Source organism: Nothobranchius furzeri, chromosome 5 (genome assembly GCF_043380555.1).
Source record: "Nothobranchius furzeri strain GRZ-AD chromosome 5, NfurGRZ-RIMD1, whole genome shotgun sequence".
NCBI classification, from domain to species: Eukaryota; Metazoa; Chordata; class Actinopteri; order Cyprinodontiformes; family Nothobranchiidae; genus Nothobranchius; species Nothobranchius furzeri.
The window spans coordinates 83,011,530-83,035,996 of record NC_091745.1 but is presented as its reverse complement, the minus strand read 5'-3'; the positions used below and the strand labels follow the sequence as shown (position 1 = coordinate 83,035,996).

Here is a 24,467-nt window from a genome sequence, read left to right as displayed (position 1 = left end):
AAACAATTATTGAGGAGAAAAACAGAAAAATATTTTATTTTTACTTTGTTATAACACAACACAAAATCTGTTGCGTTTTAGCAGTTGCGTTGTTTTGTATTGCTTCACAACAGTACACAAAAACTTCACAGTGGCCAAAAGCATTTTTGGTTTGCTTCCCGACAACACAAAGCATGCTTCACATCACAGTTTGTTAATTTAGCAGCACTAAAATCATTTAGGTTTGGTATGACTGGAAAAGAAAATAAGTATTTTTTGTAACACAAAACAGGATTAAACAGAACTCCCTCGGCTATTTGGCTCACTCGCGAGAAGATGGTCTCTACGTCTTTCCCTTTGCTTTGCATGGCCTTCTCCATCTCCCCTCTATTGATCACAGGCAAGAACGCCATTTGTTTTCTGGGTCTTTTCGCTCTTAAGGTTCAACAGAATTCAGTTCCGACATTAGCGGCTGTGTCAAAAGAGGAAAAGCTAAGGCTGGTCCCACTTTCTCCTTATGTAATTCGACAGCTGTAAAGCAGAAGGTGTGTTCCAAGAATAGGGGGATCACAATCCTCAGCCTCCCTCCCTCCAGGGTACTGGAGTAGACCTTTGGGTCCAGTCGATAGTTGAATTCCGGAATGAGGAGGAGCAATGTGGTTTTCGTCCTGGCCGTGTAACTGTGGACAAGCTCTTTACACTTCTTGCTAGAGTGATGAGGGTTGGGATTTTGCCCAACCAATCCACATGTGTTTTGTGGATTTGGAAATGGTCTATGACCGTGTCCCCAGGGGCAGCCTATGAGGGGCGCTCCAGAAGTATGGAGTGGATGGTCTTTGTTAAGGACTATTCAGTCCCTATACAAGAGGAGCCTGAGTTTTATCCGTATAGCCGGACCTGTTCCCGGTGAGGGTTGGACTCTGCCAGGGCTGCCCTTTGTCACTAGTCCTGTTTATAATCTTTATGGAAAGGATTTCCAGACGCAGCCGCAGTGTGGAGGGTGTCGAGTTTGGTGGCAGGAGAATCTCGTCTCTGCTTTTTGTGGATGATGTGGTCCTCCTAGCTTCAGCAAGTTCGGACTTTAAGCTCTTGCTGTGGAGGTTTGTGAAGTGGCTGGGATGAAGATCAGAACCTCCAAATCTGAGGCCATGGTTCTCGAGTGAACACGACTGAGGGAAAGAGGGAGTGGGAGATCGGCAGGTGGATTGGGGCACACCACCTAGACATTTGGGGGAGGAGAGGTTTGCTTGAGGTCAAAGATTTGAGTTGCAATGGCCCGCAGCTGTGTTGCTGAGCACCTGACCTGACAGAAAACAACACTCATTTATCAAGTTTAGTAAAATCATTGAGAAATGCTTATTCAGGTGGAATTCAGGTGGAGAGCAATTAACTTGGGAGCAATTGAAAAAAGTCACTTAAATTTTGGTAAAATTCCTAATAAAAAGTATCCAATCTATTGAAAAGTGATTAAAACATAATGTGTCTCATTAGTCTAGCTCAGTAACATAATTGAGAAAAGGTTTTGGGTATTAAAATCAATTAAAGGCACAGTCTGCAACATTTAAATGTAGAATAACTTTAAAAATGTTTGATTTTGACCATCTGACCCAATTTTATCAAAAAAAGTAAATAATCTTTAATATTTCAATTTTCTCCTAAGTCCCTCCCCTGCCCTGTAGAGCTCAGCCAATATTTCTGCAAGCCTAACGCGTTGACCAATAGCGCTGCGTTTCCACCAGGGGGCAGCTGTCAATCATCGAGCACGAGCAGGTCTCAGCGCACAACAGTGTCAAGCGCCTCACTCAGCTTACTGCAGAAACATGGAGCAACAAAACCCCAAATTACCAATTCCTCGACTGCCTTCCACATCTCAAAAAACATTTAAAAAGTTTAAAAGCCCTTCTTCAAAAGTGGCTGTAAGAAGTTTGAGACAGTCGAGTAGAATTTACATTGGAGATTGTTTTACACACGATGGAGAGATTTTCGTGATCTACACGGCCTGAAAACGGATGAAGAGTTGGCAAAGTATCTTTTAGACAGGTAAGTTATTTATTGTTTTTCGGATAAATTTACTTATAATCTTTCTTTCACTGAAAGAAGTAATAGAGCAAACAAGCTTTGTATGCTTGGTGTCCTATTGGCTAATGTAGCATTAGCTTGAATGCTAAGTCGACATGAATCGATGCTAGTCAAACTATTTATGCTATATTTGGAAGAAGTTTGAGTAACGAAAGGGGATTTTAGTTTTTTGTTTATATGGGAGCTAATGATTAGTGTGGCGTTTAACTATAGGCCACATCAGTATATTGTTTTAAGCTCTTGTTTATAACTTCCCCGTTAACGGGGTTCAGTTAGCATCTTGAAAGCTGAATTAGGTGTTTACACTTGCCTGAGCTGCGTGTTTGATTAAAATGAGTAATCAGCAGCTCATGTAGCACTTGTAGAAGTCTGAGGAGATGATTCAGCAGTTAGAATTAGGTGTGATTGATCAGGAACGTATCCAAAACCTTACGTTTCCATTAGCACCGAAAGACATATTGTGCTAACCTGGGTGGGCCATGTGTACAGATTACCGTCTGAGTTTGTGGTCTTACCTACGTGAAAACTCCATATTAAAAGGAATGATAATCAGCTCGTGCAAAAATCTGTGAAGGCTGGGGAGACTTGTTTAGCTTGTGATCACTAATTTTTGGGCTTTGTTTTTTACAGTCATCAGTCCAAATATGAAGCATCAACATCTACACCATTGAAGCGCCAACTGTGTATTTCTCCAACACCAGTGCCAGCTCTGTCTAGCATTCATGGAGAATCATCTGAAAGGTAAATAGCTGCGTAAAAACCTACCAGGAATATTATAATTTTGCCTCTGTTTTAAGTTAGTGGTGGATTATTTTGAAAAAATTCTAGAAATGGGATAATGAATGACTATAAAAAATGTATAGAAATAAATAGTAAAACTACATTTTATATAGTGCCTCTCAAGATAAAACTCTTGAGGCACTTCACAACAACAAAATTAAACATATTTTTAAAAAATATATTTTTATTTAAAAGTTTATGAGAAAAAAATAACACAATTGTGTTTTTAAAATGTAAAGAAAGAGACAGGAAAATATTTGTAAAGAAGGAATTCAGTGGATACAGAGAAATGCGTAATAAGTAGAGTGACAAAAATAAGGAGAGGGTGATGATGGCGGCCAATAGACGAGGTCTATTACCTTCAAAATGACAAAATATGTATTGATTCTAATCATATTCTTGTGCTTGTATTTTATTTTCATAGGGATGATAATTTGGAGGAGGTGATGGAACAAGGTGAAACTAAAAAAGAAGGATCTTCACAAATGTAAGTACAAGGTTGTATCTGTATTTGGCTGTCACATTTGTCAGGAAAAGTAAACAATAATTACTTTTTTAGGTTATCTTGTGTGGGAATTGAAGCAAACATTGACGAGGAAGAGTTCAACAATATTCAAAACTCTGTGTAAGTATTCAGATGTTAATAAAATGTGTCTAATTTTCCATACTAAAAACTTTATATTGTGTATATTCAGGATAGTCATCAGATGACACATGGTCACCAAACAGAGAACCAGAAGATGATTCGTCTTCAGAGGAGGACGAAACCATCGAGATGGACAGCGGTACTGATGACAGCGGTGATGAGGACTACACACCTTATATACACATAAGGTAATTCTTTTTGTTTAACATTCTATAAAACTGCAATAGCGCATAGTTAATAAAAAGCTTTTGTTCACAGGACTGGAGCAGCATTACAAAAAACATTACAACTTGAGACTCTGCAAGAAATTAACAGAGGATACAGTTCATGACTGTAATATGCCAGAAGCAACTGACCGACGTTTGACAAGCAAGAAAGGTCTTCCTCGACGCTACAAGCTAAGGCCTGAGGATCCAAGGCATTACGGTTTGCTGTCCGGAGTTCCTGCACCATCAACAGAGGAACTTCTACAACACCTACGGACTTGCGGTGATGGTAAAATAAAACATTATGTGCCTTACATCTTCCACACAATAGTCCATTGCTAATTGAGTTTATTTTTTATTTACAGGTAAAACTTTGCCACAGACATAGGTGTTGGGGGAGGCAAGAGAAAACCCAAAACCTTCTTTATTTTTGTTTCCCGTGTTTTTTTTTGTTTTGTTTTTTGTTTTTTGAAAATAAAGATTTATTTTGGGGAAAAAAGGACTAATAATTTAAAAATTTATGTAAAATGTTGGAGGTAGACATAATTTTTTGTTGTTGTGCAGGAGTTTTAAAATGTATGGTATTTTTACAAATGCAACACAGAGTTGTGCTTTAGAACACTTTATTAGAGCATCAAACAAAAATATATAAAAACAAACTTATGTAAAATATCAAATATATACATGTATTTACAATCGTCTTGGAATAAAACCAGTGTAGTTACCATTGGGGTCAGGGAATTTTGCAGAATAAACTCCTCCATGTGTGGTACAGTTGAAATACATGTCTGGGGAGGCTGTTGGCAGCATTTCTTTTCCAAATCAGTTGGCATATCTCTGCAGTGGGAGCATACACACCATGAAGGTTGATTGGGTGTTGGAGGTGTTGTGGCAGGTGGACCAGAGAGGGCAAGTACATCAAAGAGAACACCAGGGTCTCTGTCCAGCACCATGGTAAGGACGTCAATAGCCTGCTGAGGGTTCAGGTTCTGTATGTGTTGCTACAAAAGTGGAAAGAGATGCTACAGCAACAGATTTTAGGATCATTTAGTGTAATTTTGTTATGCTTACACGTTCAAAGTCTATTCGCTCGGAACAAAGATTCCGAACTCGAGAGAGATCTTCATCTCCAAGGTCCACAGCTGAATGTCTCACACTTCTTCGGCCTCTGGATGCACCACGGCCTCTAGACACACCACGGCCTCTAGATGCACCACGGCTTTGAGATGATGGTGGGCATCTCCTTTTTGCACCACGTCTTGAGGATGCAATGGGAGGTTCAAACTCTTCCTCAGAGGATTCCTCAATCACTGAACTCTAATTTGTATTAGAATAAAAAAATTATACTAATATAAAAAGTACTCTTACATATTAATCAATTTTGACACAGATCAGGTTTACATCTAGTCAAAATTTGGGCTAAACCAACAATAAACAGAAACCCTATGAAAACAACCATGATTATAGGAGGACTACACAGAATGCAGTGTTTATTCATGATTTCCACATAAATTATTTATATGCTTTGATATATTCATCCCATCTTGAATGGCAAAGCAATTAAAAATAAGCTAGTTACTTGTAATAAAATGCTAACAATTTGATAGGATTAATTTTATTTACAACTGTTGCCAACTGTTACTGGTATTTTAAAATATAAATATATTTATAGATATTCTTTATAAAATGCCTTTTGTAAACAGTAAGTGTTTAATGTGCTGGTTAAATACAACTTTCTTACCTCAGATAACTCCATTGCTAACACTAGCTCAGCTCTATTACAAGAAGCAATGCTCTGGTGTTGCTTTTCCTGCGCGTGCACATTGGGAGGTGTGGCTTTCGGCTCTTTCAGGAAGGGCGGGGGAGTGAGCAACAGCCGTTCGAATTTAAAAATCTCCTCCTCCTCACCCTGACTGCGTCATCCTGCGGACTGTGCCTTTAACCTATGAGCTATTGAAAGAAATAATTTAATTGATAAAAATCCTAATAAAAAAGTTCAGATTTGTTGTGTCTCATTGGTCTACAATAGTGACATCATTGAGAAATGGTGTATTAAAATCAATCAACTTTGGAGCTACTGAAAAAAAAAATCACTTCATTTTTTGATAAAAATCCTAAAAAAAAAAGATCAGATTTTGTGAAATGTGAAAAATTGCGGTCTCTTTAGTCTAGCTTTGTAAGACCATTTAGAAATGGTTTTTGAGTTTTTAGAGCAATTAACATAGGAAATAATATCATTTTTGATTTTAAAAATTATTGAAAAAAATCAGATTTAATGAAATTTGTTATTTCATTTTTGTCTTGCGCATTTAGTTTAGCAACACTGTTGATAATTGATTTTGAGTTATTTAATCATTTAATCTAGGTGCTTTTGATTTTTTTTAGTAGTAGTTTTCAAACCAGAATCAGAATAGGTTTATTGCCATAGTCAGTGAACAAACAATTCACAAACTAGGAACTTGCTTCGGTGCTAATGTGCTACATGAATACTAAGATTAAAAATAGAATGAATAGAATAAAATATAATTAAAAAAAACTAGAATAAAACTTTCAGCTATAAAAAAATGGCAGGTAATGGTAACATGGCCGATAACGTGACGTTGTGTTGAGTACAGAAGACCAGCATGGTTGTGTTTATAATCTGTTCACAAGTCTAACGGCAGATGGAAAGAAGCTGTTCTTATGGCAGGAGGTTCTGGTCCGGATGGACCATAACCTCCTGCCTGAGGGAAGCGGCTCAAAAAGTCTGTGACCCGGGTGTGAAGGGTCAGCTGCTATCCGACCTGTACACCCCCGAGTTCTGGAGACGTACAGGTCCTGGAGAGGTGGAAGGCTGCAGCCAATCACCTTCTCAGCAGAGCGCACAATGCACTGCAGTCTATGTTTGTCTCTCACTGTGGCTCCAGCGTACCACACAGCGATGGAGGAGGTGAGGATGGACTCAGTGATGGCCGTGTTAAACTGCACCATCATCTGGGCCGGCAGCTTGGCCTTTTTCAACAGCTGCAGAAAGTGCATCCTCTGCTGGGCCTTTTTGAGCAGGGAGCTGATGGATGGCTCCCACCTAAGGTCCTGTGTGATGGTGGTTCCGAGGAAGCGGAAGGAGTCCACAGTGGTGACGGGGTGTCCGTCAGGACGAGGGGGAGAGATGGGGCTGTGACTTTCCTGAAGTCCACAATCATCTCCACTGTCTTCTGAGCATTGAGCTCCACGTTGTTGCTGCTGCACCAGTACACCAGCCGTTCCACCTCCCTCCTGTAGGCAGACTCATCACCGTCAGAGATGAGCCCAACGAGGGTGATGTCGTCCGCAAACTTGGAACAGTTTAACGGAGTCATGGCTCGAGGTGCAGCAGTTTGTGTACAGGGAGAAGAGCAGAGGAGAAAGTACACAGCCCTGTGGAGATCCTGTGCTAATTGTCTTAAGCCGGGCGTACACTGTGCGACTTTTTCACACCCAGCGTTCAGCTACAGCTCAAACTGTACGACTTCCTCGCAGAGCAGATCTCACGAGTCATGTGCTCACACTGTAAGACCCAGTTAATCAATCAATCAATCAATCAATCAATCAATCAAAGCTTTATTTATTTAGTTCTAGCATGCGACCTGACTGCTCACACTGTACGTTTGGTAGCAACACGTCGGCCCTAAAAATATGCTAAAAATAGCAGTTTTTACTCAACACGTCAGACTTTTTGGTCTTGTTTCACCTGTTGTCCTTTGGGAGTGCTGCAGGAGGACACACAGGGATTTATGGGGGTTGGATGAGGAAAACGAAATAAAGAAAGTAAATCTGTGTTTGTGATCAGTTTAATTTGACATGAACACGACAAACACTTGACAATCTTTGTGAGTAAAAAAACGTGTAGAAACAAAAATGAACAACGTGTGTTATTAGGGAAATAGCGAGCGAGCGGTGTTGATGCATGATTGCGCATGCGCCGTGAGCGGTTCTGATACTTTTTGGGTCGCAGCTGCTCGCAGCGCCGCTTCAACAGTGCGATACCCTCACGAGGGATGAGCAAAATATCAAACACGCCAGAAGTCCGTCCGACCTCACGACTGCTGATCGGTTGCTGTTCACGTGGTGTTAATCGCCTCTCGTAACCCCCTGTACACTACACGACGCTCGGCGCAAAACTCGCCCCGATGTCGTGGATTCTCGCACGACTGGAAAATCGGCTCAAAAAAGTGAAAAAGTCACACAGTGTACGCCCGGCTTTAGTGGTGGAAACATTCTTCCCCAGCCGCACGCACTGCCTACGGTCTGTCAGAAAGTCAGTGATCCACCTGCAGGTGGAGGTGGGTACGTTGAGCATGGAGAGCTTGTCCTGGAGCAGAGCAGGGAGGATGGTCTTGAACGCAGAGCTGAAGTCCACAAACAGGATCCTAGCGTAGGTTCCCGGGGAGTCCAGGTGCTGCAGGATGAAGTGGAGGGCCAGGTTGATGGCGTCGTCTACAGACCTATTAGCTCTGTATGCGAACTGCAGAGGGTCCAGGAGGGGGGAGGTGAAGGACATGAGATGAGGGAGGACCAGGTGCTCAAAAGACTTCATGACTACAGACGTCAGCGCCACAAGCCTGTAATCATTCAGTCCAGTGATACAGGGTTTCTTAGGGACAGGGACAATGGTGACAGGGACAGGGACAGATGTTAAAGATGTCCGTGAATTCATCTTTATCATCGTGAAATGACAGCAAATTAGTTGATGGTCCCTAAGCAAACCACCAATCTAATGAGCGAGTCCTCAGAACGCAGCTAACCACCAGCTGCGGCGCTTGCACACGGCAGGCAGACCCATCGCTGACCGTGGAGTGAATGTCTGTCGAATATCCAACGACAAACTAACTTCACTGCAGTTCTACGGACAGCAAAAATTCCAAGATAGCAGTATATTTATCCCACTGGATGAGTGTCTGTGGTTGCAAAGGTTCTGCAGTCTCACGAGTCGCGGTACGATCTTCTTTCTTATGCTACCTTTACAGACATGAAAGCTCTACAGGTGTGTTGTAGAAAAATAATTACTCTGCTTCTGACCATCATGTGCCGTGCCATCCCTGTCGCTGAAAACAGCAACACACTGAGTGAACGATTAAAAATATGAGTCACCAGACAACTTTTAAATGTATTCTTAATATTAAAGTATCTTTCCGGAGTTTTCCCCTTTCAGAAATTATGTATTTTTCAGAAATCCGTAAAAGTGATTATCTCGTCATGTACTGTGATATTATGTAAGCAATACGCCCCCTGCCACGCAGAGCTCTGTGCAATAGGAAATTGAGCGCCGACCAGAACTAACCAATAGCGTTAGACTACCGCTCGCCTGCTTCAAATTTAAGGAAAACCTCAGCTGATGCAGAGTTGATGAACTTTTCACGGACAAGTAAGTTTATAAACATATGAAAACACAACATGACATGAGAATAAGAGTTGAAAACAACGTGTTTAACTGTCGGCTACAGAAGCACATTTAAAACTAAAAACTGTGATGACACCATCTTAAAAAAACGGACCCAGAGATAATTTGCGTGATATGCTTGTCAGCCACTAGATGGTGCCATCAGATAAGAGAAATACTCCGGAAAGAGACTTTAACATGTTTCTTATTAAATTAAATGTTAAATTACCATTTATTTTTACATATCATCTTGATATTAACCTGCTTCTTATTAATGTACTTCCTAAACAAGTGATGTTTTATGGCACATAAACTAAAGATATGACATAAATACAGAAAGAAAGAAGCACATTAACAATTAAAAAAACCTTAATGACAACTCTTGTGTGTTCTCCTTTTTTCTAAATGTATTTCTAAAGTATCGGATAGGGACTCAGTATCAGCAGATTCTTAAAATCAAATGACTCTGAATCAGATCAAGAGCAAAGAAACGTGATCTGAACATCCCTAATTAGTACAGTTTAAAACAACAATCAAGCAAATTTCAGTTTCAGTAAAACTGACATCGTCCAACATTCTACTTTGTAAACTGAACATGTGAAAAATGTCACATGGTTTTAAGATGACAGATTAGAGAAAATGTAGCTATTTTTGTGTCATTCTGTTTAAATTATAAATATTTATTCTTCTCTTAGAACAGGGATTCCCTAAGTGTGGTGCACAAACCCCTAGAGGTGCGCGAGCTGCCGCTAGGGGGTGCGCGAGGTGAAAAGTGTTATGGCCTCAGATTAGTGTGTTTTTCCCCTCACAATAAAGATGTGTAAATAAACATTTCCTTTGTGAAATTTTAAATAATTAAAATTACAAGCAAAATTGAAATTTCAATTCAAAATGCACTTAATCTTAAACTATTCTTAACGCACCTCGCTATCAACAGCACGCTGAAAAGCTGTGGGAGCCAGTTTGTCATATGTCACAGACACAGTCCAGTGGAACCACGGCCAACAGGTGCAGAAGAGTGCATGCAAGAGTGACTGATTTTAAAAATTTGGTTGAAACAGCACCTAACGAGATGCAGTGACAAAAGCATCCTCCACTCAGCCTTTCACTAAGCTGCGCCGCGGTGACTCAGACAGAGCACTCAGAACTCCTCTGAGCCGTCTGAAATTTTAAGCAGGTGCTGGATGCAGAGAAGCAATGGCTAGCCTACCCTGTAAGGCTGGGCGATATGGCCTAAAGCCAATATCACGATATATTGAGGATTTCACCTTGATAACGATAAATGGACTAGAGGTATGCTCAGAATCTAAAGTTGTCCACTAGATGGGGCTGTGACACGTATTACGTTGAGTCACATTTTTACGTGACTCAAGGTGGTACAGCTTCTTAAAGGGACATGAACGTTGCCAACCTACACACATCTGTTCATGTTTTTATCATCAAATTTATTGACATGGGAAAAATTATCTCGATAAGTCAGAAATTTCGATGACGATAAATGTTCGATTTTTTGTCCAGCCCTACTACTCTGTGATATAGCTAGGGTTGGGCATCGAGCATCGACTGGAACCGGTTCCAACTGTTAGTTTTTCCAGGAATCGTTCAAAGTTTTTCATTTTGATTCCTAGAATCCGCGGCTGACCTCCGTGAAAAATAAACATGATCTGCAAATTGTGATCAACGCTTTTCATATCTGATCACACCAGCTGTTAGTGTGCAGCACCAAGTCCCCCCTCCCCCCACCCAGCGGCCAAATATAAACAAATGCGTCTGCCGAACTTTTAGTCTGTAAACTTTATTCCAGCAGCGTAGAGGAAACTTGTTAAAATACGTCAACACGGTGGATTTAATAGAAACTTTAAAGAACAAACTCTGGACAGTGTGAGGCGAGTTTGTCTCACTGCAGAAATAAAACCACACACAGAGCGTCAGCAGTCAGACACAGCCGCTCATTGTTTGACAAACTTTTAGTGATTAATCTTTTGTTTTCTATAAGTTTTGACACTAAGCTCTGGACAAGAGTCACATATGTACCCACAGCACACCCACTATGATTAAAAACACTAAAACATGTGTCCTGTATCAGAGCTGCATGTGTGAAGTTTACAGAGAATAGTCGACTCAGAACTCAAGGAGTTATGGTTGATTGAACATGCTGACACTTCAATGCCTCTGTTGAGGGGGAGGGGGCAGCTCGACCGATCCAAGATGGTGGCGCCACCGCTGGTCAGCACCCATAGGCAGTAGCGGTCAAGAGGGGTCTATCCATGTCTATGGAGCTGAGCTATATATATAGAGATAGATATATATAGAGATGGAGAAGAAGAAGAAGAAGAAGAAGAAAATATCATTTCTATAGCGCCTCTCAAGATAAAAATCACGAGGCGCTTAAGCATAATTCTGCGCACACGAAGACGCATAAGAGACCTGGATGATGAAGCTCAATGGTTAAAGGAATCACTGAAGCGGTGTGAAGCGCTCCGTCGCGCGTCTAGGCGGTACCGTAGGAGGCGAGCTGCCGTGGTTCGCCGCATGCTACAGCAGCGAGCTATCTAGGTGCGCACGGCGTCCCCCGGCCCCCCCTCCTCCCCCTCCCCCTTGTCCGGAACTTTACCTCACCAGTCTGAATCAGCCACCCTGTCCGTAACAAGTCCGGACCTGTTACTAGGGGCTTCGTCCGGTTAAAATTCCGGAACACGTTATCCGGATGTTTGTATTCAGACACAAAGGTCTTACGGACAGAGTCCGGAACATTTCCGTTTTTCATGGCCTGTCTGAAGGGGGCTATAGAGAGATAGAGAGAGAGATAGAGAGATAGAGAGATAGAATTGTAAGTATTGTAAAACTTGTGTGAAAAGAGGAATTTTTGTACTAAAGGAGACAGATGTGAATGTTCTCTAGCAGCAGTGGGCTACTGGGAGGTCACTTGAATATCCATAGTTTGAGTTCTAAAAGTGATGAGATAAAACATGTACGTAGGGACTCTTAACTTGGACTTTCTATGTTTATCAGAAAATTGGTTAAATAAAAACTCCCCATCTGCAGCCCTACATATTCCTGGCTATAATGTTTTTAGGAAAGATAGAAAGACTGGTAAAGGTGGGGGGTTACTGTTTTATATCAAAGATCATATATCATGTAAATAGGTTCATTGCTCAGTTAATGAGCTTGAGCATATCTGCCTTAATATTAGCTTGTCACCACAAATGTCCTTTTTTATCATTGGAGTGTATAGACCACCGTCCGCTAAAGCAATTTTCTTTCACAAATTAGAAACTGTTCTAAAGGAATGTAGCTCAGGGAAGGAAATATTGGTAATGGGGGACTCCTTAGCCATCGCGCTTAGTACAACATCTTGCCACTGGACTAGGGTTGTCACGATACTAAAATTTCAAACTTGATTCGATACTGGGGAAAAAAACTCAATACTCGATTTCGATACTATTTAAAAACACCAATTTATTGAACAAGTTTATTCAAAAAATAACATTCCTCAATTTATATTGCAAAAATTAAATGTTAAGAATTAAGTGTATAAAGTGCTTAAACCTTTCAAGTATCAGCATTTTTTTAAACGTGCATACAAAAACTGGCGAAAGTTAACACTTTAAATCATTAATTGTCTCACTATATATAAGCTATTTGCAGAGTGATGTTTTGCTGCTTAAACTCTGTTTAAGGTGCATTTTTGTCATAAGCTGTAATGCCAAATGTTTTGTTCTGTACTTTTGAACAACTCTGTTGGTCAATAAAGGGAGAAAACGAATTTCTCCACAGTAGTACAAAGGTAATCTTAATAAAAACAGATTGGCGCACGGCAGTGACGTCATTAAAAGCGCCAGTTAAGTAGCCGCAGCTAGTCTGTTTACGCCTAGAAATCCCAGACTCGCTCCAAACTAACAGGGGAATCACGTTAATGATTCCCAACAAAACCTTTCGACGTGAAGATGTTTTGGTGCAGATAATGTCTTATTTCGAGGCTGCACCATGGGTGCCCGTCCGCACCCGTTATATGGATATACACTAGGGATGCACCGATGGATCGGCATTTGATCGTAATCGGCCGATAGCGCCCCTGTCGGTTTTGATCGGAATTTTCAAAATAGATCAAAGCAGACCGATAAGCCGTAGGGTTGTCACGGTAACCAGTGTAGCGGTAAACCCCGGTAAAAACAAAAAAAAAGTTTACAATAATAACCGTCTTGTTTTTTAAAAAACTATATTATCTTGGTGGGTTTACCGTGGCTGCGGTGTAGGCGCGGTGACCCTTACCAGCCACCGTATCATCGGCTGAAGTTGCCGGCGGCACATGCACGCTTTGTTGTTTACAACCAAACCTTTTTTGAAGCTAAAGCTGAAATAATGGTCAAAGGAGGAGGCGGCAGCGCTCAGGAGGACATTTATTATCCCTCAAAGAAGACAAAGTCGGAATTACGGGCATATTTTAGATATTTGAAGAATGCCGAGGGAGTTTATAGAAGACGGCTATCCTGTTTGCAGCACGTGCAGAAAAAGTGTCTGTGAAAGGCAGCAACGCTTCAAATCTCATGACACATCTGCGTGACCATCACCCACAACTCTGCAGTCAACGCAAGGCAAGTTAGCGTTAGCGTTTTAGCTAAAATGAGTGATCCGAGGATTTGGGTTGAGGGAGAACGCAACGAGTCGCTATATAAAGCAGCCGCAGCGCCGCTACCTGCATATAAACCGCGTCGCGGACACCGCCATGTTGAAATGACGTTATGCATTACGGGGCTCCCAGGGGCAGATAAGAGTTGGTCTCTCTCCGAGAATAATTATGAATTTAACAATGATTACCGCCTGATGACATTTTCCCACATCTGCAAAGCTCACTGGAAGGACACAAACCGAGGACAATACTTTCCTGATATACGGTTTATTATTCATGTAAGGGTTAAAAAAAAGTATCTGATTAGAAGGCTACTTTGAGTACTGAGTATCATCTGATCTAATATTTTTAAAATGATGACATCAAACAGACATGAAATAAGAAGTTATGGGCAAATATTGGTATTTTAAAGACTAAAGGGAAAAAAATGTAAACAAATAAACAACATAATTACAAAATAACACATTTTAGGCAAAAATTAGACCCAAACTGAGGACAATATTTCCTGACATACAGGGTTTATTTAATTGTGTGAAAATGTAGCACGTTTAAAAAAATATACCGAAATAATACCGAAAACCGTGGTAATTTTGGTCACAATAACCGTGAGGTTAAATTTTCACACTGTGACAACCCTAATACAGACCATTTTAGATTAATAATAATAATAATAATAATAATAATACATTTTATTTAAAAGCGCCTTTCAGGACACCCAAGGTCACTTTACAGAAAACACGTGATAAAATACAATAAAACAATAATAAAACCCAAACAAGAAAAAACAAAGCGAGAAACAGTTCAATAAAATCAGAGGTTGTAGGCAGATTTAAACATGTGTGTTTTGAGTTTTGTTTTGAAATGGGTAAAACTGTCGATGTTCCTGATGTCTGGGGGAAGTGAGTTCCAGAGTCGAGGAGCAGAGCGGCTGAAAGCTCTGCTCCCCATGGTAGCGAGACGGGCAGAAGGAACCGCAAGATGGATGGAAGAAGAAGATCTGAGTGAACGGGATGGGGTGTGAATACTTATAAGGTCTGAGATATATGGAGGAGAGAGGTTGTGGATTGCTTTGAAGGTATGGAGGAGAATTTTGAAGATGGACCTGAATTTAACTGGGAGCCAGTGAAGCTGCTGGAGAACCGGGGTGATGTGGTGAAAGGAAGGGGTTCTGGTGATAATACGGGCTGCTGAATTCTGGACCATTTGCAGTTTATGAAGGAGTTTGTTGGGGAGACCATAAAGAAGTGAATTGCAATAGTCGATACGGGAGGTGACGAGGCTGTGGACGAGAATGGCGGCAGTGTGAGGGGTCAGTGAGGGACGGAGACGGTTTATGGAACGTAGATGGAAGTATGCTGACCGAATTATGTTATTAATGTGAGCTTGAAAAGAAAGTGAGCTGTCAAGAATGGCACCCAGACTCTTGACGTGAGGGGAGGGGGAGACTATGGCGCTGTCAATTGTTAAAGAAAAGCTGTCAGATGTTGAGAGGGTGGAGTTAGTGCCAACTAGAAGAAGTTCAGTTTTATTGCCGTTGAGTTTGAGGAAATTAGAGGTGAACCATGATTTGATTTCAGAGAGGCAGAGTGTAAGGGAGGATGGTGGGAGAGTTGAGTTGGGCTTACTGGAAATGTAGAGCTGGGTGTCATCCGCAAAGCAGTGAAACTGGATATTGAATTTGCGAAAGATTTTGCCAATAGGGAGGAGGTATACTATGAAGAGGAGGGGCCCCAGGACAGAGCCCTGGGGCACACCTGACTTGACTGGGGAGGGTTCTGAGGTAAAGGATTTTAACTGGATGAACTGAGTGTGGCCAGTAAGGTAAGATTGAAACCAGCGGAGGGGGGTGTGAGTGATGCCTAAGGAAGAGAGTCTATTGAGGAGGATGGAATGAGAAATGGTGTCAAAGGCTGCACTCAGATCGAGGAGAATGAGAATAGAGATTAAACCAGAATCAGCAGCAACGAGTAGGTCGTTAGTGATCTTGATGAGAGCTGTTTCTGTGCTGTGGTGGGGACGGAAGCCAGACTGAAACTGTTCATAAAGGTTATTGCGGGTGAGATGGGAATGGAGCTGAGATGCAACAGTTTTCTCTAGGACTTTGGAAATGAAGGGAAGATGGGAAATGGGACGGAGGTTATTGAAATCATTGGGATCTAAACCAGGTTTTTTTAGAATAGGGCTGACTGAAGCGCATTTGAATAGGGAGGGGACCGTACCAGAGGATAGTGAGGAATGAATAATGGCTGTTATAAAAGGGAGCAGAGAAGAAAGGCAGGATTTAACTAAAACTGTTGGAATAGGGTCCAGTTGACAGGTTGAAGGTTTGGATTTGGTGATGTAATCTAATATTTCTGAGGGATGGGGAAGTTCAAATGAGGAGAACTGAATGGAGGGTTCAAATAAATCAGGAGAGGGAGGGGAGGAATGAGGTAAAGAGAGATGGATTCTATTGACCTTATCATTAAAAAACTGAAGGAGAGAGTTACAGGTTTCTGAAGAGTAAAGATGGATGGGTAAGGAGTCGGGAGGCTGAAAAATGCTGTTAATGATGGAAAATAATGCCTTAAGTGTTGCTGGAGTTGGATGAGATGAGACCGGAGTAATACTGAGATTTGGCATGGGAGACGGAGTCCTTGTAGAGAGAAATCAAAGCAGAATATAAGTCTTTATGGATGGTGAGACCGGTTGGTAGCTTTCAAGGAGCGTAGGGCAGGGGTGAACCATGGAGCAGACAGAGTAAAATATACAGAGCGGGATTTGATGGGAGCAAATTAATTAAGGATAGAAACCAGACCGTTATTGTACTGAATGACAAGATCATCGGGAGTAGAGGACAAATTAGGGGTCAGGGTGGCAAAACTGGAGGACAGGGAGGCTAGATCAATGTCCTTAATATTACGAAAAGAAATGATACGTGGTGACTTGATGATGGAGAGACAGAGGGGAACAGAAAAGGAGATGAGGAAGTGGTCTGTGAAAGGGAGCGGGTCAGCTGTACAGTTGGAGGGGGTCAGACCGGAGCGGCAGATTAAATCCAGGGTGTGACCTTTAATGTGAGTGGGAAAATTGGCATATTGATGAAAACTGAGGCTGTCCAAAGATGAGGAGAAGTCTTTGCTGACGGGGAGGGCCATATTGTCCATATGAATATTAAAATCACCAAGTAAAATTACATTTGGGGAAAGGGCGAACAGATGGGATAAAAGAGCAGAGAGTTCATTTAAAAACTCAGGGCTGAACTTGGGGGGACGATAAACAGTGACAATTATTGTGGGGGTCGGGCCGGAGAGTTGACAGGCGAGGCATTCGAGAGTGGTGAGAGGAGGAAGGTTTACGGGAAGGACCTTCCAAGTCTCGCGATAGAGTATCGCTAGAGTATCGCGAGACCACCGCCGCGGCCCGACCCACGTCGAAGATTAGGTTACATTTCCTTTTTTCCCAGATTATGTAGTTTGTACCACTCATTATGATGTTGTAGAAAATTTCTGGCCAATCAACGTGATCGGTATCGGTGATCAGCATTCTTTGATATCGGTATCGGTGATCGGCAGCAAAAAACCTGATCGGTGCATCCCTAATATACACTGACGGCGACTCGCCGATGGATCTACGGTAAATACCCCGGGAAATCCAAGTAGCACCAAAGTTGTCAGCGAGTAAACAAATGTACTGCATGCTAGAAATTAAGTCCGGGTTGCAATAAACGGGAGTTTTCCTTTAAGCACATAAGCGTGAATATACAACTACGTGCCGAACTTGGTATGCTAATTAAGTTGGGCTGTGAAGCGCCTCCCAAATTCGCTGTTTATGTTTTTGTTTATTTATTTGGCAGACAAAACTTGGATCGGAGACAACCAGGGTCCGAAATTAACACTCGCCAAATGCGAGTAAATTGCTCCATTTGGCGAGTAAATTTTTGAGCTCTACCTGCCACCTGGCGAGTAAATATTTGCACCAAATTAGTTATGTTTATCAGTCATCTTCCATGGATTTCTGATACTCCTCCCGCCTGCATGCAACGTACACAAACGTATGCGAAACGTGAGCGCCGCATCCAACGTCATTTCCACCTATCCCATTCAATCAGTTTATCAAGTTAGCAGTTAGCTTCGTGTTAAAACTAGCGGTGAAATGTGGCGGTTTTTAACTGGAGTCAGCCAGCCTTCCAAAAGAAAACTCATCGAACTGTAAGAAAGACCACCAGGACCAGTGGCAACCAGAAGATTTTGTGAAAAGTGGCGAACTGGAGGTGACGGAGTCGTGAGACAGGCTATATTATGATGGCCACGTAGCGTTGCTGCCTTTCACAGACAACTGTCCCTCGGCATTCTTCAAACATCCAATAAATGCCCATACTTCCGACTTTGTCTTCTTTGAGGGATAATAAATGTCCCGAGTGCCGTCTCCTCTGGCCATTATTTCAGCTTTAGCTTAAAGAAAGTTTTGGTCATAAACAACAAAGTGCGCATGTGCCGCCGGCAACTTCCAGATGATACGGTGGCTGGTAAGGGTCACCGCGCCTACACCGCAGCCACGGTAATCCACCGAGATAATTTTTTTTTTTTTAAACAAGACGGTTATTATTATTGTCTACTTTTTTACCGGGGTTTACTGCTACACCGGTTACCGTGACAACCCTAGCCCTGACACACTTTCAGATATTCTCATGGTGCAGCTGTGTTCTCCAGAGATCAAGGACTATGACCTAAATGAGGCTGTAATGCTTTGGCACAAAGACGGTGTCAGAAGCAGGAGGCCAGACTTCATGGACAGAGAAAACAAGGAGTCTGACTAGATTTCAATGAAAGAGTTCATAAAAACATCTCTAAAAATAAATAAATAGTAAAAATGACAAAAGAGTTGTTCTCCTTATTAATTGATGTTTTAATTATTTTGTCACTCTGTTTGGAATCAACATAATATAGAATAACATGCTTTAGGTAGATCTAAATCATTTAGAATTTTGGCCGGTAAAAAATATGCTTGGCCGGTAGACCGGTGAGTAAAAAATTTAATTTCGGACCATGGAGACAACTCGCGTGGGAAATTGCAATGTAGCCATGCGGCGTCTTCTTCTTCTTTGTCTGGGAGGCGGAGGTTGCTTTACAGCATCTGGCTGTCGTGCGTGTCGGTGTACTTGAAGAAGGCTGTGTATTATAGTCCATAATATTGATACCACAGAGATGAAATATCTAATTTAGATACCACTTTTAGTTTCGATTTATATCTAGGTAACGACTTTTTTGACAACACTACACTGGACAACAGTTGAAAATTTGCCTGCAGTAGCTTAGCAGGCCCAATATCACCAAAATGTCCTATTAAAGGCATATTCCACCTCAAAATTGAATTTCTGTTTGTTACATATTTCCCAGAGTAAAATAAGTGGGAAAAAGCCATTTGTAACCAGCTCAGTCATTCTGCTGCTCCAGCTGTACTCTTTCCGCTTTAGCTTAGCATAAAACACACAAAGTGAATGGATCCAACTAGTATTGTGAGTAAAAGCATCCTTAAAATTACTCAGTAGTGATCCCAGTTCTGCTTGGTGAACTAAATAATCAGACTGATTGCCAGTGAAAATTAGTAACAAAGGAACCACAGGCACCATTTTAGACTTGGGACAACTTTGTGACAAAGCACAGCTGTAGGCCTCCGCTGGAAGGTGCAAAGCAGCACCAAAGACACATGAACATGATGTGTGTGTGCGTGTGCGTGTGCGTGTGCGTGTGCGTGTGTGTGTGTGTGTGTGTGTGTGTATTTTATGCCGGTTTGCCAACAACACCTATTTTAACAAAACATTACCATTAATTTGCCGCAATGCTGTGGCGGCATCAGGTAGCCTTAGGTTGTTTAGAAGTGGTCAGACCATGGCGGTTATACGGCAAGATCATGTCCTTTTTATAAAGATTAGGAGATTATGGCATAAAGGGGGTAAGGGGGCGGTCTCTGCGCTGTCCTCCGCACTCTCTGGTGATCGGAGCTCCAGCTCTAATAGGTAGAGAAGCCCCAGGAGCGCTGCAGCGTTCCTGTTTGCCATCAAAAAGCAAAACTTATGGCCCGTGTTTGCTTTCATTTTCAATGTAGTCGCTGGCCGGAGCTCGGCAGTAACTCCCCACGTCCTACTGACACCTCCCTCTATTGCGCTAAGGGGCAGTTAACATTTATAAGTCAGACAATTACAGAAATATTACTACCAAGCGAAGCATAATGGATGCCATAAAATGCGCTCTACGCCATGCCAGCATGGCACATTTATAAGGTGCCAGCAGGGCTAATGTGTGCATCTGTGTTTACTGAAGCAGGTGTCTTTGGGGCTGCCAGCAGAGGCTTACAGCTGTGCTTTGTCATAAAGTAGTCCCAAGTCTGAAATGGTGCCTGAGGATCCTTTAATTTACCAATTATTTTCAGTTGCAGTCAGTCTGATTATTCAGGGCAGCAAGCAGAACTAGGATGGCAACTGTGTGATTTTAAGGACTTTTTTTACTCATGCTTGTTGGATCCATTCACTTAGTGTTTTATGCCAAGCTAAAGCGAACGGAGTACAGCTGGATCAGGAGAACGCCTGGGCTTCCCCACTTAGGCCCTGTCCACACATAGCCGGGGATCTGCCAAAACGTAGATATTTTTCTACGTTTTGGCCTGTCATCCACACGAAAACTGAGTTTTTTCACACAAAAACGGATCTTTTTAAAAACTCCGGCCAATGTGAAGATCTGCGTTTTCTCCGTTTTGGGTGTCTGCGTGTGGACAGACAAAACCGGAGTTTTAAGGTCCGCAACGTCACTTTCCGCAACAAAAAAATGCTGACATCACGTGTGCGACCTGCGTTTACACTAGCCAACAGCATGGATTCCCTCAGAGCTGCGCTCGCTTTATCAATTGTCCAAGCGCTTTTTGCTTGTTTGTTTTTGCAAGTGGAATTACTGCTCCTTGCGGAAGACCACAGACGAAGGACGAGGTTAAGAACGGGGGAAGTACTGCCGCCTACAGGTCTGGCATGTCCTTAACAACGTATTTATCCGGGTACGTGTGGACAGAGTTTTTTAAAACGAGGTGGTGTGGATGCAAGTTTTTGGAGGGGCGGATATTCGTTTTTTAAAAAACCTGACTACATGTGGACTAGGCCTTATCCAACTCTGGGAAATATGTCAGACAAATTTTCATTTTTAGGCGAGATATCCCTTTAAATATTTAACAGTTAAAAGCAAAATACATAACACTATTGAAGTCATTGTCCTTTATAGCTTACCTGAGCCAGACTTTTCATTTGCCGCAGTCATGTTTACTATTCTTCAGCTCAGGATGGTGAAACTCTCTAAACCTGGTCAAAAGCAACCCAACTGGCCGTTTTACAGAAGCCAGAGCAACTGGAGAGCTGGAGAACGCAGAAAACCCACTCAGGTGAGCAGAATGTTTACTGAGATCACCAACGCCATGAAAACAAATTCACATGCTCTACGTGTCGGTTCACAGACAAATACAGAATATATGAAACAAAACATAAGCGTGCATGTGTGTGTAGCTGGGACTCTGGTTAAAGGTCGTACCAGCCACACACACACAACTAAGACTCACTGTACAAACACACTCTCCAAACAGGAAAAAAAACACATCTACTGTAGCAAGAACAGCCAACACATGATAGTTTGTGTAGAATCATTACATATAAACTGTGTGAACATACTAAATGCTAGTCACCACAGGAGTCAACCAAAACATCTAAATTATAGGCACGAATTATGAGAACTTACCTACTAACTGTGATTAAATCATCAGTGCAGCGCTGAGTCCCATCTTTTCTACTCTTCATGAACACAAGATGAGGAGATCCAGTTAGTTTTGTTTTAAATGTCCTCAGTAACTCAGAAGCTGGTCATGTTCATGTTTCCTTTCCTACAGAGCTGAAGCAACATCTCATGTATTTAGTGTTGTGTTAGGGTGACTGTCTTGTTTCAAGTATGCCAACAGAAACGTAAGGCAGATGTTCTTTTAGGGTTAGTGAAATGCTGTGAGCACTCAGCTCCTGTCATGTTGGCAGTTTTGTCATTTTCCTTTTTAATGACTAAAACATTCTTTCCCTTCACATGTGATCAAATGAGCATGTGTGGAGGGTCATTTTCTGTGTGCTAAAGTCTTCAGTCAGACCCTCTTGGTTTCATTTTTTTTTACTTCCAATTCAGCAACATTTCTTCAGTATTTTTAAAGATTTTCTAAATGTCTTTGGGTTTTGGAAGCGTTTTTCACCACTTTTACTCCATTTTCTGGTATTTTTTGAAAATGTTTGTCTTCATACCTCTAATATATGAATGTTTCTAGGCATCAACAGGTCCTAAACAAAAGAAAACCTGTTTTAAATAAGAAATTTTGGCCCTTTGTTTACATGTGTTTGTTAGTTTTTCTCTTTAGTAATTTCTTAGACATGTCCGGGTGATAAGACATTTCCTTTACGACTAACCTACTCTCTTATATTTGAAAGCACAAACTGATGTTGGGGCCAGCTAGCATCACTGGACAGAATCCATATAAAGTTACCCAGAGTTGTAGGGCTGCCACGACTAGTCGACGCGTCACGACGATGTTGACAAAAAAAAAGGTCGACGATTTAATAGTCAACGCGTCGTTTTTTGTATGAGCATTTTTAAAATCTCGCCTGCAAAGACTGGAACATGTAAAGCTTCAAACTTGCCACCATGCCTCTAGAAGAGAGGCACAAATATAATGACTTGGATAGAAGAGGCTTTAGCTAAGTGTGAAATCATGCCTGTTAAAATAAAAGCAGTAGTTCATAACAGTGGGTCAAATATGGTGGTAGCAATGAGACTGCTTGAAGAGAAACATGGATGGGCCTCTATCCGGTGTGCTGGATGCACACTCCAGCTCAAGTTTCTGTGCATCCCTGCCACTTCAACGCCATCTGAGCGGATCTTCTCTGCAGCTGGGGACATCTGCTCTCAGAAGAGAGCAAGCCTTTCTCCTGAACATGTGGAAATGCTAACTTTCCTGAGTGTAAACCGGGACCTTGTGTGATTATTTAGCAGCTGGATACATTTCATGTGAGCTCAAGTCTTTTTTGTATTTTAGTTTTTAGTTGCTTACGTCTGATCTGTTTGACATTGTTGCAACAAAATTCACTGAATGCTATTATCTTTATTATTAGATGGCACATAACTGATCACACATACAGCATCCTGGTACAACAAGCTATACTTTTATGAATGACACGATTAGTCGCAACTAACCGTTACCAAACTGGCGACTAGTCGACTAATAAAATAGTCGTTTGTGGCAGCCCTAGTTCTAATAAAAAGCTGAAATGATAAAAACGTCTGAACACCCACTGAGTGAGACGCATTATTTCGGTCGGGCTCGGGAAAGTTAGTTATAACGAGCTCAAAGCTAGTTTACATGTACGGGCTCGATGTTTTAGTATATAGTTGTGTGGAAAATTAAAGAAATCAGACTAAATGTCAACATGGTCTCAGAATGAATCAAACCTGCTGTCATGACGAGCTCGCGACACACGCACAGCGCACGTGTAGACAACATAACTAGCCGTTAATGGCAAATTTACTGTGAAAACATTCGTTTTAATGTAAGTGAACACGAACCAGAAATGATTTGAAGTCTACGACTCGAACTGTGTGATGTCAGGTCTTCTTCGGCATTATTTAACCACAGCGCGTCCTAAATCAGTCCTAGCACACATGCCTGCATGTTAGCTATGCTAAAAATGTACCGCTAGCTACTTGTGCTATGCCGAGCGTTGTAGGACCTGTTTCAGCCGAGCGATCTCAAACTTTCGCTCGCACTTCAAATCAGATCATCAGCTTAAACTAAAGAGCCAGTGGAGCTAGCGTGATCCCAGCAGCGGGGCTAAAACAGCGGGATAAAATTAGCTAACTGGTGAAGCTAGTTTGCTCGTGGCTAACATTAGTGAAAGCCGAGACTCAAGAGAAGCTCCTCGATGAGACCGTTACATTTTTATTAATGATTCGCTACCTGGCGTCTTGTAATCAGCATCCAGTCACGCTTCCATTTTCCCTGATCTCAGTCCATCATAATCCGCGAATATCCAGCAGCAGTCACTTGTACATGCATGTCCAGTCGCGTCTCCGTCTGTCCACACAGAGGTGGAAGCAGCGCACATGTCACTCAGCTCCGGGTTAAATCTAGCTCACACACACCAAATGTCGTTCAGGATTATTATCGGGCTGGTTTATAACTTTGTTTCCAAGAACTAAAGGCTGAGATATTATTTTTATTAATCTAAATGCAGATTATGTAGCGTGTGTGTATTTTAAAACCACAGGCAGTATCGATTGGCGACGCTGTCATTTAACACACACACACACACACACACACACACACACACACACACACACACACACACACACACACACACACACACACACACACACACACACTAGGATGGGTAATACTTCCACAAAAGAAACTACACTGGTATGGCAGCCTAGCCTAGTGAACTAGATCACAATCTTGCCTTGCAAAAATTAAATGATAATAAATTGCAATAATAATAACAAGAAGTATAATAATAATAATAATAATAATTATTATTATTATTATTATTTAGTCTGGCTTGCCAGGCTAAACATACGTTGCTCTGAAGGTGCTATTGACAGATCTACATTTGCTGCTACCCATGTGCACTAAAGTTCACTCACGTGTTTTTGTTTCCAAAGCTGGCCTTTGAACTGTGCTGATAACAAGCCAGATGGTCCCTTA

The 24,467-nt window shown here is 41.7% G+C and overlaps 1 protein-coding gene across 7 annotated transcripts in view; it reads right to left on the bottom strand.

The window, feature by feature from the left end:
* Positions 1-24,092, bottom strand: part of LOC107374067 (protein PALS2) — a 65,538-nt gene extending 41,446 nt beyond the window's left edge. For 2 of the 7 annotated variants that reach the window (XM_054735042.2, XM_054735051.2), the window contains exons 1-3: positions 23,721-24,092; positions 21,473-21,525; positions 20,971-21,096 (exon numbers count right to left, since the gene is read on the bottom strand). In XM_054735042.2, coding sequence (XP_054591017.2) covers positions 20,971-21,001 — 31 coding nt within the window. In that variant the 5' untranslated portion in view covers positions 21,002-21,096; positions 21,473-21,525; positions 23,721-24,092. Of the gene's footprint in view, positions 1-11,248; positions 11,373-20,970; positions 21,097-21,472; positions 21,526-23,720 lie in introns of all 7 variants that reach the window. The other 5 variants (XM_054735046.2, XM_054735043.2, XM_054735045.2 and 2 more) reach the window with 5 other exon arrangements.
* Between the last annotated feature and the right edge of the window lie 375 nt (positions 24,093-24,467).